The sequence below is a fragment of the Anopheles bellator genome, chromosome 1 (assembly GCF_943735745.2).
Source record: "Anopheles bellator chromosome 1, idAnoBellAS_SP24_06.2, whole genome shotgun sequence".
NCBI classification, from domain to species: Eukaryota; Metazoa; Arthropoda; class Insecta; order Diptera; family Culicidae; genus Anopheles; species Anopheles bellator.
In genome coordinates this window covers 38,444,224-38,459,321 of record NC_071285.1, presented here as the reverse complement: position 1 = coordinate 38,459,321, position 15,098 = coordinate 38,444,224, and the positions used below count along the sequence as shown (strand labels likewise).

At 46.5% G+C, this 15,098-nt stretch overlaps 1 protein-coding gene and 1 non-coding gene across 2 annotated transcripts in view; both read right to left on the bottom strand.

Moving 5' to 3' along the window:
• Positions 1 to 15,098, bottom strand: part of LOC131215546 (bifunctional heparan sulfate N-deacetylase/N-sulfotransferase) — a 35,305-nt gene that overhangs the window by 5,685 nt on the left and 14,522 nt on the right. The window contains exon 2 of the mRNA XM_058209937.1: positions 12,459 to 12,665. Within this exon, the coding sequence (XP_058065920.1) occupies positions 12,459 to 12,665 (207 nt within the window). The remainder of the gene's footprint in view (positions 1 to 12,458; positions 12,666 to 15,098) is intronic.
• Trnah-gug (transfer RNA histidin (anticodon GUG)) lies at positions 2,915 to 2,986 on the bottom strand. The gene has a single exon. It is a non-coding gene; the product is annotated as a tRNA-His (tRNA).

The following is a 15,098-nucleotide window of genomic DNA, read 5'->3' as shown; positions in this document are numbered from 1 at the left end:
GGTGGCGGCGCGCTGAGGTTGCGTGCCAAGGTGCAACCAATTACGGGGGTCCAGGTATCCAGGGGACAAAACCAATCAAGCGATAAGAATGCTTCTTCTGGCAAAGGGTTAATTCTTGACGGGATTACATCGCTCTATACACACGAAGTCAAACGTGGACGATAAGAGGATCCGATATAAGAGGAGAGTTAGCTTGATACAAATTGTAAGTAAACGGAACACAAAACAGCCACAAACTCCAACAAAGGTGCAAATGCAAAATTATTATGCAAATTATATAGATGCATGCAAATTTTATAGAAAAGCCATGCAAATTATTTGGAGTAGCCATATTTGTCGTGTTTCTCATCCCATTGTATCATTTACCGGAGCTGCTTGGTCTAGTGGACTTCTTTATTAATAGCTTCTATATATAAAATCCAAACTGTTTGTGGCTGTTACGTGTTTGTATGAGATTACGGCAGCTTAAATTTGCCACTCGGCTGGTCCAGTAAACATACTGGCCGGCTTGGCGTGTAATTTTATTTCTCGACAAATGAGTAACTCTTGGATGCAATGGACCACATCTTGGACAACTTCTTGTATGTTGTCTAATATTTTCAAAAATCAGCTTTGGGCGGAACGAAGTTTGTTAGTTAGTTAGGTCAGTTAGTTTACCATATTAGAAGTCGATCGTTTTTAATAAGCTAGAAGTTTGAACAAAACATTTTTTTTCGTTTTGGTTTTATACGATCATTTGTCAGCTTACATCTTGGACAAGATATATGTTGAAAGACGTTGATGTAGGTAGTCGGTCATGCAGTCACTCTTGTATCGGTTAGTGTTGTTAACGAGGTTATAAGTATTATTATAAAGTTTCCAAACATAAAGTTTCTCAGAAACCAATGTCATGCTGCAGTCAATCATCTTGGAATGTTAGAATAAGGTATGCTTTCCTTTATACTGTTTGTTGAATTTATCCAACCTTACTAATAATCCCAAAAAATACATGCAGATGTTAGTAAACATTTTGCCGCACGCACAACAATGCGAAAATTCTAACAAGACCGGATGCAGTGCCGGATAATTAATCTCCTCCAGGCGCAGCAACGACCACCCAATTGACATGGTCGAGGAAGAAACATAGCCCTGATGCACCACGCGCAAAAAACTTGCTGATCAAAATGTTAACTACCATGTTACACAGCTCAGTGTCAGCGGTCTGGCTCCGTTTGGCATTCCGAACCCCGCGTGGTGATGATAAACACCGAACCCAGCGAGTCTGTTCATAATTTTTGTTTGAAAAATGGTTGGCCTATCATTTTTCACGACAATATCGCCGGCGGTGGCATCTAGGCTGCTACCAGCCAGCCGGGCTGCAATTGCATCTTCCGCCGACGAAGCGCAAACGGCGAAGCGGGACGAGGGCCAGATCTGATACATATCTTCGGACAACCCAGACTCTGCTTGCACGATCCGCAACCCGACCGGTCGGCGAGGTGGTCCACAGCATACCCGAGTTAAGCCCGTCTCGCTTGTATATTATGCCGTATCATCATCATTGTCGCCTGTATGCTGCGTATTACGCTGGCACGGCCATGAATGGGCCACCCCACTCAGACGCAAGACAAACGATGTCCGGCATCTTAAAAGGCGATATGATAATAACAGCAAAAAAAGGCTCTTCCCCCAGAAACGCTTCCAGAGATTCGAGGTCCTGTGCCTGGGACGGGTGAAATATGAAATATTTATTGTAAGGCGCCAGGCGCTAGAGGTAATGCTGATATATTGCCACTTCGTCCCTGAAGGTGGCGGCGCGCTGGGAAGACACACAATGGGAACGCCCAGTGGTGTGCGGTGTCCAAAAAAACAGGAACCAAAGTAACTTCCGCGATTTTATGTGTTATAATTTTTTTGTTGATTTAAATTCCCAATCGAATATCGGTTATGAAACGAGTTTTGAGTTTGTTAAAAGAGCGTAAAAATAAACAAAAACAATGCATCGCAAGTGGATTCAAACCGGTTAACGACTCCGGCAGCAACCGTTGGAAGTTGTCCGTTGTGCAATTGCTTGTGCATCGAAACATGCACCCGCCCCGTCACGGATTCGGACGATGGGACGGAAGTAAACTACAATTCAATTACAGGGCGCTTATCAGGGTGTCGATCAGTGTGTCGGTCGTTCGCGTCCGTGTAATAGGATGGTTGGACATTTTTATAAACTGGACATTTTTATTAAGCTGAGAGCTGATCCTGAGTCTTTATAGCTCTCTTTATAGCTTTATAACTTCTATTATGGTTTTCAAATTCAAACTATAAATTCGCTAACGTAGTATAAACACATTTGAATAGATCAAGGACTGCAAATTAGGTGTAAGTGTTAATTAGTTCGAAACCAACATCACAGCAAAGAAACATCCCACGGTCATCGCTGTTGGCCACGACGAGGTGTTGAATTCGAATTGGCTGAATTTTAAAATAAAAAGCTCCATAAGAGATTCGCTCTTGACCTCTCGCCGCCGCGCCATCGCCATTAGCGAGTCATTGATGAGTGTGAAATTGAATTTAAACCAATGCTTTTAATGGGCTGTAAAATGTGTACGCCGTCGCTCGAGTGCAGTTTAATTGAGTGTTTTACCACCAACCAATCCATCGACACCGCGCGGGTTTATTGGGGTGGTTGGCTTTTTATCACCCAAACATGGCCCATAAGCCGAAGCAAGAAGTCAATCTGTACAGGATTTGATGATTCATTATTCAATTAGCATGGTTCCAACAGTGGGTAGCATAATTGAATCGCAAGAAATGTGGAAGCAGCGCGTACCTAATGCACGTTGAGTTGATGAAGATCCACGAGTGGCCCAATGTTTCTGTTGATTTCCCTTCTAAAAAAGAATTATCAAGAGCCTTCTCTTCCGTGACAGTGCGCGTGCACTGCCGTGACCAGGATTCGAACCTGGGTTACTACGGCCACAACGTAGGGTCCTAACCACTAGACGATCACGGCTACCGAAGCTCCGTTGTGGGCTGTGAAACTTCGCCCAATAAAATGCACCACAAGTGGTACGGAGTGCTCCAGATTTCGCCCACCATCACCGCCAAGCGAAAGGCAAGATGGAGAAAGTACAAAGCCACAACGGGGCCAATTGTTGGCCGCGTCGAAAATAGCTCCAGCTCTCCCCACTTCATTTCGTTTTCCGTTGTGCAGTTGATTCGCACCGATCGAAAACCACCGGTGAAAACAACCGCGGATCTGCTGAGTTGCCAAAACAACGTGCAACCGAAATAAAAAGGTGTCACTCAAAACCTCGGCTTCCTCGAGCCCGATCGAGCAAAGTCATCATGCTCACAGTTTCGTCGACCGTCGATTCGCAAAAAAACGCCATCCCCAAAAACCGAGGGAACATGACATGCGAGGATGTTACAGAAAAGTCACATGAACACAATGGACAGAGCTGTCAGAGGCGGATGGCATGTACTGGCGCTCAGGTGCATTATGCTACCGATGTCCTGCCACTGACAGGTCAGAAGCTTTATTCCGTGCCACCTTCCGTATCTCCGCATTCCATCCGTTGGTCAACCCACCAGAGAGGGGAACTTTTATGGCGTACGAACGGATCGCTTAAAAAGTCCTGCCACGCAGGGTTCTGATAAGCCACCCGAAGCGGGGATGCTAAGGGATAGTTTTAATTGTGTTCGGTTTTCAAAACTAAACCAAATCAAGTTTTGCCTTTGGGATAGCAAACGACCGCAGAGTTAACATAAAACATAATTCTTTCTCAAAGTACCAACTGGTGACTCACAAATAAAATGGTAAAAATATTTCATGTTAAATTTCAACTTAATGTACCGCACGTTTAGTATACAAACCGAACTTTTAACGTGCACGTTTAAATTATAAATTGGCCGCTTTAAAATAACTGAGAGCAAAATTCGAACACCACGCCACGCCATTTGCGGGCCCAACAATGGATTACAACAGATGGGCTATGCTGAGCGAACCTTTTCCCCCCGCAACATGTAAGACAGAAAACTTCGCAAAAGAACCTTCCAGCGTTCAAAGCACACAGCCAAAGTAATGATAAAAATCTCGTCCATAATCGTAACCGCGCTCCGTATCAGCGAGCAGGCTTTCCATCCATCAACGCACCACACGCACAACTTGTTCGCTATTGTGCAGAGAAATAAATAATTGTTGCTCTGCTCTGGCTAGTCCCCCGAGGGTAGAGAACCACATTCCGGTTCCCGTTCGACCGACAAAGCTCCGCGTTGGCGAAACGCACGGTTTGCCGGTGAAAAACTTTTCCCATACGCTTTTCTTCAGAACAAACGGGACCGGACCATTTTTGGACAGAGCGATCTTTCTTGGAGCGCAAGAACACGGCTCGCGAAGGCTTATCACGACTGCTGCAGCGGAACAGCGCGATTGCCCGACGAAAGCGAAGTATGAAAACCGCGGTCCGTATGTTGGATGGCGGAAATAACGAAATTGCGGCATAATAAATTATGCTCACTCGGATGCTTCCTTCCGGGGTCGGGCGCCAGTACTTCGGGAGGTCCGGGACACGCACCACCAAGAAGCCCTCGCTCGGTCGCTATCCGAGAGGAGTTCTGAGGTACTTTGATGTGTTTAAAAACTTGTAAGAAAGTAGTCTGTTTGCGATGATGGAAAGCACAACGATAGCCATCCCCCTTAGGGGGTCTCTCTCTCTCTCTCTCTCTGTATCTCTCTCTTTATCCCCAAAGTTTAGCCACCACGACACACCGGGCAAAGCTTAAATAATTCAACAAACCACCCAACGCTTGCGGCCACCTCGAGAGTTCTCTTCCGGGGTTGAGCGCTGAGCCTTGATGTTGGTGACGAACCTCTCTCGGCGATCCTTCCGCAAGGTCCCAGAAGATTTCCGTACAGAAATTATGAACCTCTCTGACGGCCCTCCGAGGTACGTACGCAACAGCGCCAACGCGCTAGTGTAAATGCTAAAACAAGATCGGAAGATAGCACGGCTGAAACCGGATTAATGGTTTAAGTGCTTCCCGTAACTTTCGTCTAAACTTACACATACACGCACATACAATGCTGGGTCCCGTTTGTCTCTCGTTTAACGCAGCAGAAAAAGATCAAAGGGCGAAGCTAATGGAAGCAATTTGCCCAACAGCGCTGTGGACGAGCAGCAGCAGTGAATGCGAGAAAAAAAAAATTTCAATTACTTCATTCATAAAAGAGATTTAAAAAAATGGAACAAATAAGGAAATAACCCGGAATCGGAATTGGAAAATGTTATTTTAAGACACAAAATGGTGGACCAATGGGAACGGCGAAATCAAATAAGACGAAACAGAATACGCAAGAAGCAAACTGAAATTCTTTCCGGAAACATTTCAGCCAACAAAAAGCGGGAAATGGACACTAACAGGGGAGGCAAGCAAAATATAAGCAAATTACAATCCATCCACCACTAATGATTAACTGTCAGCAGTTTTTCGTGTGCCGTTTTATGGTGCCCCTTGAGGAACGAGTAAAAACCATCTAAAAAGGATCTTTCAGCGGGAAGACGAATGGCGTTAGCGAAACGACGGAAGCCGCACACTAAATCCGGCTTCAAGGATCGTTGGTGAAAAATCCTTTGGGGTGCCTTTGTTTTTTTGCCCCGTGTGTTTTCCGCGTTTTCCGGTTCACTGGCGGGCTTAAGGGTCGCCTTGGCCTTCATCGGTGCAAGCTAAAGTTTCCACTTACTTTCACACATTTCGATCCGAATCGCATCCGAACTGACCACTGACGGCGGTGGGCTCGCTTTAAGGCTTTATTGGACAAATCAGCCCGTGGCCTCTAAAGGCACCCTAAAGGCGAAAGTGGTGGTAAACAGTTTTCCATTTCATTTTCTAGCGGAACCAGCGGATATCGCTTTTTACGCGTTGCGAGAAGAATTTTTAAACCAAATTCAAGACTTTGCAATCTCTCGTTCAACTTCAACGTGGTTCAGTGGAGCATAAGAAAAAGAGAAGTAATAAAAGGCCAACAAAAAAAACTGCTCTAACAACTCGTTAAGGATCACGAGAAGCACCAAGGGTAAGAAGTCAAAGAACGAACCCGGAACGAAGGAAATCAATTTGAAGCAAAAAAAAAACACCAGAAAACCTCTCGCCGGTGCGTTCGGATGGAACAAACAAAGGAAATAACTTACACTAAATCAAGTGAACAACTTTTCCCTTCCCGAACCCGGTCCAGTCAGCCAATCCGTCGCCGTCGTCCGGGCAGGCAACAATGATAGAATTCCGGGCCATGGACGGACCAACTCCGTCGTTAACCCTTTTCGAATACTTTCCGACCCGATAGTTGGGAAAACTATTGGTGTTCCAGAGACGCGGCGGCGGCGGCGGCAGGCACCATTCGCCGTTCACCGACGTCCATTATCCAACCGAATGAAGCATGAACGGCCAGAAGATCTTCCTGTTGATTAAACTTTTGCTTGCGATTTTTCACTTTCGCCCGGCTCCGTTCGAGGACGCTCTTCAGGATACACGACGGAATGTGTGTGTTGAATTTTCGAATGGACGTTTTTCTTGCGCTCCAATGCTGCGCGCGCGGCAATGTAAAATGCTAGAGTCAACTTTTGGAGGCTGAGTACTAATTCGCTCATTAGAGGGTCCCTTCATCCCTTCCCTCTAGGAGGGAACACTAGAGGGGTTAAGCCTTGCTGCGGGTTGAGAGAGATAGACAGAAAGAGAAAAAGTTCGTTCCGGAACTATTTGCAGCACAAATTTAAACTATGCGCCCACCACCGCGGAGAGCCTACACAGCAGACTGGTGAGGCCGGTGGCCGGGAAATCTGGTTCCATGTTTTGGACTTTTCCGACCAAATCCTCGCCCTCGCTGCTTTTGGAATCGTTGTTTTTACGTGGTGCAAAATTGCACCACGCTTACAAGCGAAGAAGAAGCGCTCTGGTAGAATGGATTTACTGGCGTCGAGTAGTTAATTCGGATTAGCAGGGAAGGAGTTCCTTTGCCACGGGGACGAGAGCTTTCCATACAGCTGGCCACCGTGTTCCTTCTGCTGTGTTGTGTGCCAACAGACTGCTGTCAACAGCGCGGCGGCGGCGAGTTTCGCTTTCGACTTAAACCTAAATAAATTACAGGGCTCGTGATTAAAATCCTTTCCCTAATGCACCGGAGACCAGAGAGAGAGGCGTGCGAGAGAGGGCCATCTAGCAGTTGGTTCTTATCTGTCTCGGAGAAGTGACCAGCGCGAAAAAAGGGTACAGATTTAGTTCCGAAAATGGATTGCAGCCCATCATGGCTTCGGTTGCACAGCGTACAAAAAAAGAAACGGCCAATAACGGAAGTGATGCTCAGATGGTGTTTCCTGTTTGTAATGAGCTTCGGTTTTATCACAATCCTTCTTTTGTTACGATCCCTCCTTCATTGTTCTTCCCTTTCTTGTTCTCCACCGTCACCGACACCGTGAATTACGTTGCAAGGATGAGCGCGCTCCTTTTGCTCCGAGCGAAGCATCTTCCGGAAAGAATGGCCCCCGTCTTGGGCGGCGGCAATGGTCCGGAAAAACGGCCAACCAGCCAAATGATTTCCCAGCTGCCGAACCCGAACCGATAATGGGCAAGCTCAATCGTAGTAGCGTCCGTTGTGGGGCATGGCCCATTTCGTGTGCCATGATTGCTCCCGGTCGGCAGCATACGGACACGGACAGTCACGGGGGCCCGCATGCCGTCGTGGAAAATGGGCCCGTTTCCCGTGACGGGATCCGTGTCCCAAATTTAATCAGAAACTTTTCCACCGAAAATTGCAGTTGCGTCGATCGAATGATTGAACCTTTCGGGGTCTGCCGAAGGGACCGACGGAATGTTGCCATACTCTATGTGGAATGTTTTCTTGTGGCCCTTTCGCTTTCTTGTTAACGGGATTCTTTCACTCTTTATCCTGCGAGCGGGTGTCGGTCGGTGTGCCGGGTGTGCAGCCAATTGTGTCCTGTTTTCATATTCGCTACGTTTCCATGCGCTCATTAGTATACAAACATGATGAAAGAAGGGCATTTAGCAGAAAACCAAATCCTCAAAGGGACGTATCTGCAAATTCTTTGGCACACTCGGAGTAGAGGTTGCATAAAATTTGATTTGATTTATTTGGCGTGCCACTTCACAAGCCACGAAAACGCTATTTCTGTTTATGACATTGGGGTTGTTGGCACATTACTTTTTCGACCGTGATCCAACATTCATAGTACGCCTTCGTGTTTGAAACAAATTACCATTCCATTTCTGCCATCCACATAAATTATAAATATGCGGGCTATTACTATTATTATTTATTGTTTTTCAGATATCTTGCCACGCGTAATCTAAAGGCGCGGACAGCTTTAACTACGAGCCAATAGCCCATTCGTAACCTTAGGTCACGTGAGTAGAACGCGAATCGTGGGTTCCCAATAACACTCTAAAGTAAAGGTTAAGGTCGTAACGCACGACTGATGCCTAATCCGTGAGAGATGTTCTCCAGGATCTCCAGGGAACACGTCTTTCGGTAACTCATGACTTAACCTTTTTTGAACAGTGGGTCACCGAGTCACACACATATATTTTCATCAGGCTAGATGCCAGGCTAGATCAAGAGTACACTACAGAGACTTCAGCCGTTCGTTAAGACCGAGATTAGAGTCAAGAAGAACGGTCATGTCACGGACAGCAGTGTTTCGTGTGTTCGTATCTCAAATTCGATAGTCGAATCCTCTGTTACGTAAAAAAGTGAAACACCATCTGCAAAAGAGGCATTTTAGCAGTTCCGCAGAATTCGACAGTCAGCCAGTGTCACAAATGGGCAGACACATTTTGATAAAGTCCGCGTACAGCCTAGAGGAACACCCAGATGTATTGACAAGACATGACAGACATGTGTAAAATTCTAATTCGATTTGAATGCCCATACCTCGGAATGTCTATGAATGCTCGTCTTGTGAAATATTTTATAACATTTTATTTTATTTTACAGATGATGGTACCTCGTAACAAAGCAGAGCCATCCGATTGTCATTCTTCCCCACCAACAACTCCTTACTGGCTATTTGAATTTAATTTAAGGCTTAACAATGCCCCACTTAAAAATGGATCTTTTTCTGCTTCCGCTCCGGCATTCAACAATCTCTTCATCGACGGTTTGAAAACCCGGCCGTCAGATCCGGTTGGCTGGCGGGCTGTTATCCGTTTCTGTCGAGGTCCAACCGAGCATATCTCAACTGTCATCTTGGGTAAACCTTGAAAAATGATCCTAATTGCGGGCCACGGATCGGTCGGTGGTGCCCGGGGAGGGTGTTCCCGGGCCCAGGCCGCCAACACCTTTAGCAAAGTAGACAGCGGCTGATCATTTGCAGCTTAAGCGGCTTTCAAATCCGCATTAACAGCACCTCGCTGCTGCTCGAGCCGGGTTTGAAGCGGCAGTGCCGAGCGGATAATAGACGATTTCCCAGCGGAGGATTCGCGGCCAGCAAGGAGCCCGTCGTCGGTCGGTCGGTTGGTCGGTCGGCAACTCTCGCAAGCGGAAAAATACGCCCAACCGAAACCGGAAATTGTTCGGCTGTTGGCTTCGAAAACAATTCACTGTTTAGTTGAAACAATTTCCACAAAATGGGATTTCGTTTCAAAATTGGCCGAGCATACCGGACGCGGCCGCAGTTATCCTGGGGAAACACGGGATGGAGCGGATGCTTCCACTCGTCAAACAAAGCCCCGGAAAGGAACACGGCTCCTGCCAGGAGTTGATGCACTCGGCCACGTCCGTGTTTTTAATCAAGTTGTCGGCCGGTCGGCGGGTCTCGTGGAAAAATCTAACAAATAAGCGCAGGCGAGTGGTGCATATGGGGTGTGCTGTTTTTCGCGTGTTTTCCACCATCTCCCCGGGGGGGGCATACAAATACACGCCGGTGAAGGATATGCGGTGAAAGTCCCCCAGACGATGCGTTGCGTTTCACGCTTTTGCACAACAATAGGTGCAATTTTCCGGCCATGCATCGTAGTCCTGTCCTGGCCTGTTCCTTCCGTGGCAGACACACACATACACCGGGACACATGCACAGAAAAACTCGCACAATTCGCGTGAGATTTCCACACCAACTACACAGTCTGGCGTTGCCGTGGTGCGGTGATGGATCGTTTGGCCGCCCGAATTTCGAAACAGGTTCATTATTTTAAATTTATCGATTCCCGTAATGGGTGAGGCACTGAGTGGTGCGTTATCTTCGGACGGTAATCTTCTAGCCACATATTTGGCCACCACCGTGTCCTCATCTCACGTTGTGTGTGTGGTGGTGGTGGTGGAATTTATGGCTTTTCTTATCATTTTCCGGTCACTCGGGCACCGGCCATGAAGAAAGGCTCCCAGGAGATGGCTAAAATATGCCGAGCGGACGAACAGCTTGCAATTATGGTCCGAGCTTCCCGGTTCCGGAGTGCTTCAAAATGTTGCGAAACATCACGTTACCAGCCACTAACATTACATACTAACCACATCGTCTTCCGAATTCACAGTGAGTCTTTGGTGGGCGAATATTAAGCTGGGTCGTTGGATGCAAGTTGTAAAGCGGAAGATAACATTTACAGCGCTTAAAGGTGCCTTGATACTAAATAACATGCACCAAATTGATGATATTTTGAAAGCTTGCGGTAAGCTTAGCAGACATGCAACCTATTACACGACTTTTTGTGGCTAACACAATACGGATAACCTACTGAATACCTTTTTGATACGAAATCCGCACCAAACACCACACTGGGTCGATAAGGGCCGGAACCAATTGATCGTAAAACTTTGCTAATCTGTCATGCTTTGAGAGTGGCGTAAACTTTCGCTTATCACAGGATGAAACTTTACAATCGTTCTTGGTTGATTGTAGCGAAACTTTAACCGTGTCCTTCACCAGATGCAAATGTCGAATATCAGCATTCGTAGAGAAAGTCGAGTCCGACCGAAACAAGAGGGTGACTACAGTTGCGTCTACTAATACATTTTGGTAAAGCCCAAGGATTGGCTCACATCGTTATCGAAGAGACCCCCAGCAAAGTTGGAATTAGATTCTCCAAAACCCAATGCTAAGAAAATATGTATCCGATTCCCATGAACTTTGGGTGAAAAGGTGTGTACCAAAAGCAAAAACAAACGGGAACCATACAGTCCCTTAAGACCCGATCGCATGGCCGATGCACTCAAGTCCCGACGAGCAAACACCAATTTTGTTCGAGTTTCAATCGAGTCCTAGTCCGTAGCGGGAACAAAGTAACTTTACTTACAGGACCACAGGATATGGTGGGGAGGAAACGGTCAAATTGGCTCACCCTCGTTTGGCCGCAGGAAAGCGATGCAGGCAAACCAGGACACGCCAGCGGTGCGGAAGTGAAAATATGGTTCTTTAATCCGGTGTGCTCCGGCGATTTGCATACGAGCCCCGGGGTTCCGGTTGCTCTAAAATTCTTCCCCGGGTTTCCCGAGCTTGCAATGTTTGTGTCGTCGTGCCCGTCGGATTAGGAACCGTTGGTCTTCGGACCGGCCTTGGATGCAGGTTTGCCCGGAACCGGAAGTAAATTACTGGGGCATTGTCATACGCCTCGATACCGGATGAACTGTAACTGCAACTGCTGGGCTGGGCATCCTCTTCTCGTTTAGCGCACCAAAGCTGCTAAAAGCCCCGGAGGGCATCTTGGAGACCGGTTGTGTGCGTAAGGATTGTCTGTGTAGGCGACCAACGAGTTGTGCCAACGTTGCCAGTTGTCCAGCTGCAGCCTCAGCGGACGTCCACGTACGGCAACAGGATTGCTTGTTCAAATTCGGTCAACTAAATGCCGGCAAGCGGAGCCCATCGACCGAGCGCGTACAACCCAGGGACCTCTCTCAACGGACGGTAAACAGAATGATCCGAACGCTGTTTTGAGGGACATTCAAGGAACAGGTCAAGCTCAAGGATTGGCAAGCAGCAGTGCCAATAAGGCAAAAGCAATCAACGTCCTTCATAAACACACACAGACCGCACCGCTCGCCTTCCCCGGACAGGATTCTTTTCGCGTGCCGCTAGCTAGAGGTTCGACAAATGTAAGCACTTCGACGGAAAACGATAGCGGAAGCCAATTCCGGACCGCACACATCTTACTTCTGCCCGGTATGTCACTACAACAACATTGATAACTTTCACTTGCAGGTCCGCAACTGATGATGACTTCACGAATAACACAATGTCTCAAGTACAGCGCTGATTAATGCATAAATAGAATGCAATGAGGACACGTCCAATACATCCTAATCTTCGACCAGTTACCTAATCTTTTACTCCTGTCCACCGTCAGAAGTAATACCGATCTTGGGGTTCTTTGTTTCAATGGCCACGGGTTCCCCGATTAATGACGCGAATTTGTTTTGGAATTTAAGTTTAAGCTCACCCGATCTATTCTTAAAAAAGGACTTCGAAATAAGGGATGACACTTACTTGATACGGTTGTGGACCAGCAGCTCTGCGATGCTCTTACCGAGCTGCGTATACGTCGTCTCCACGAACACCAGGACTTTCGGATCGATCCGTAATCGGGCCTCGGACCGGTGGTCCGGCGCGAGCGCTCCATCGACGGCCGTTTTCCCGTTCAGCATCCGGCAGTGGATCTGTGGTGCCGGTGGTCGTGCCTCGCGGTGCATAAGACTGTAAGGGGAAAAAAAGGGAACAGGACAAAAACAATGATTCAAATCTGTTCAAGTGGCGCGGTTCCTGCCCGGAAGACCGGTCTCCATCTCTAAACGATCGATGACATCGATCGAAACTCGAAACCGTTCGAGAAATTCAAACACACTCTCTGCTCGGTCGGCAATCGCAATCGGTTTTGTGGTCAAGTGGATGAAGTTTGTCACAAACAAATCGCCGCTTGTTTGCCGACCGGACGCACATCGAATGTGTTTTGAGGGCCGCGGGGGTTTGTGTTAGATTTTCCCACCGGAAACGGGATGCGACGGAAAGAGAGACCCCGTCGCAGGCACGAGCGGACAAACTTTGTTACAGCGCATCGAGCGCGCAGAGATGGAGTTTATGGTTTGGGGTTTAGTGGGCCGATAATTAATTGGTGCTCGGTGTTTCCGATCGGTCACGGATTAAAACGAAAAGAAAAAGCCCGACGATATGCCGGGATTAGGAGTGAATCGAGCGGATTTTTTTCTGTACGACACACGGAGAGAGACGAGACACGCGGAAAATACATTTCCACTCAACGGTGCAGACCGCCCATTTGGGTGACAGTTTAAATCATTGTTCCGATGGCGCGAATTTAGAGGGAGGTGTTTCATGCAGGTCCGCTCTCGCCACTCGGAGCTATCAATTAATGTACCGCGTGTGGTGTACGATTTCACGGAACCATATTCGGTGTCCGACCTGCGCGCCGGTATTCCGTGTGATGAAGTCGGAATTGGAATGTGAGGTACCACTCGAAATGCTCGTTCGAATGTGTACTCATGAAATAGTGGGTTTTTGGTTAGTCTGCAAACCCGAACCCGAACAGGAAATTGCATTTTAACATCGTTCAGCGTTAGATTGACATTTTGTTTCCGAAACATTGCTCAACTGTTTTTTAAAATTTAATCACATCGTTTTCGATCGAGGTGAAGTGTAGGTAACGATAAACTTCGTACTCTAGTACTTACTTCTAGTACGTACTTTTCGTTCGAGATGCATCGAATGAAAAAAAGGTTTACTTTGAACCTATTATTCAGTTAACAACGCTAAACACTTTTTTACCGTTCAGCTTCCAAAACCATCACCGGGCTTATGCTAAATGCATACGGGAGTGCTTATTTCATCTACATTCATCCAGAGCCAAATCTGTTTAATTCTCAGTTACTTTAGGGATTTTATTTATTAAATTTATCGTCGAGTCTAGATACAAAAGGTTTGCAATCCACACAGCGAGCAGAGCCCAAAATGAGGGTAATGAACGTAAAAACATAAATCAAACAAAAGAGCTCGTTCGAAAGAGAAGAAATCGGTAACGTTCTTCGCACTGGTTAATGGACACTTCAGAGTTCAATAAGACGAAGCGTTCTTATATGCTCTGTCAATACTGTATAGTGGGTCAAGACTAGAGGATGATTGACTTTAGTAAACATTCGACGGAGACATGAGAAGCCTTCTTGCATCCCGCTCAGGTGCCAAAAAGTGAATGGTGGCTAGCAAGAAGCGGATATCGAGATATTGAGCAGTTGTAAGTTTCAACATGAAAAGAGCCCGGGATACTAAGCGTCTGTGGGACAGCGGGCGAATCCCAAGTAAGAGACAGAGTTATGCTATTTTTATGTTGGAGCCAACCAGTCTTGGAAATGGCGACTGGAGTGAATCGTCTCTGGATATCCGCAATCGCATCTTCCCAACAGTCAGAAGATACCATACAAATGATGATGGAATTGAAGAACATGTTCGGTCCCAGATACACATCGGTTCACAATGGCTGGCTGGTAGTATCAATCAATATCATCATCCGCAAGGCACTGCATGACTACTTGGGCCTTATGGGTTGTTGCATTGTCCTGTTATAAGCGTGAAATCTTGACCAACAAGACGTTTTCCTTCTCGAATCTTCTTTCGCCAAGTTTGGTAAGTTTTCGATTCAATATGAGTATGGCTTATTCATGGAGAAAATGCATCCTTCGACCATAACGTACTTGTAATTTTTTAGCCAACCTTGTTTTGAGGCCGTCGGATGACGGGACTTCTTTTTTGTTAGAAATTTTTGTTACATAGTTTTGGCGGATAGAACAGAATTTGTAGGTTTTTCGTTTTTATCAATTCGTTTTACTACTGATTTAGGACGTCCAGCAGCTTTAATACGTTGGACAAGACCTTCATTTTCATAACCCTTGATTATTTAGCCCCTCTTTTGACGAATAGTTTTGCAATATTATTGTTATGTTTACCATTAAAACCCATATTTATAACTATCTTAGGTTCTTCATCGGTTAATTTACAATGTTTGCTCGTATCGTAGAAGCTGAGAGACAAAATCATGTCTTGTACTTTGGTCATCACGTGTTTCTCCCCCATAATTCTGCATTTTCAATATCAAAACATAGAAAAATCACGTTATTATTGCTC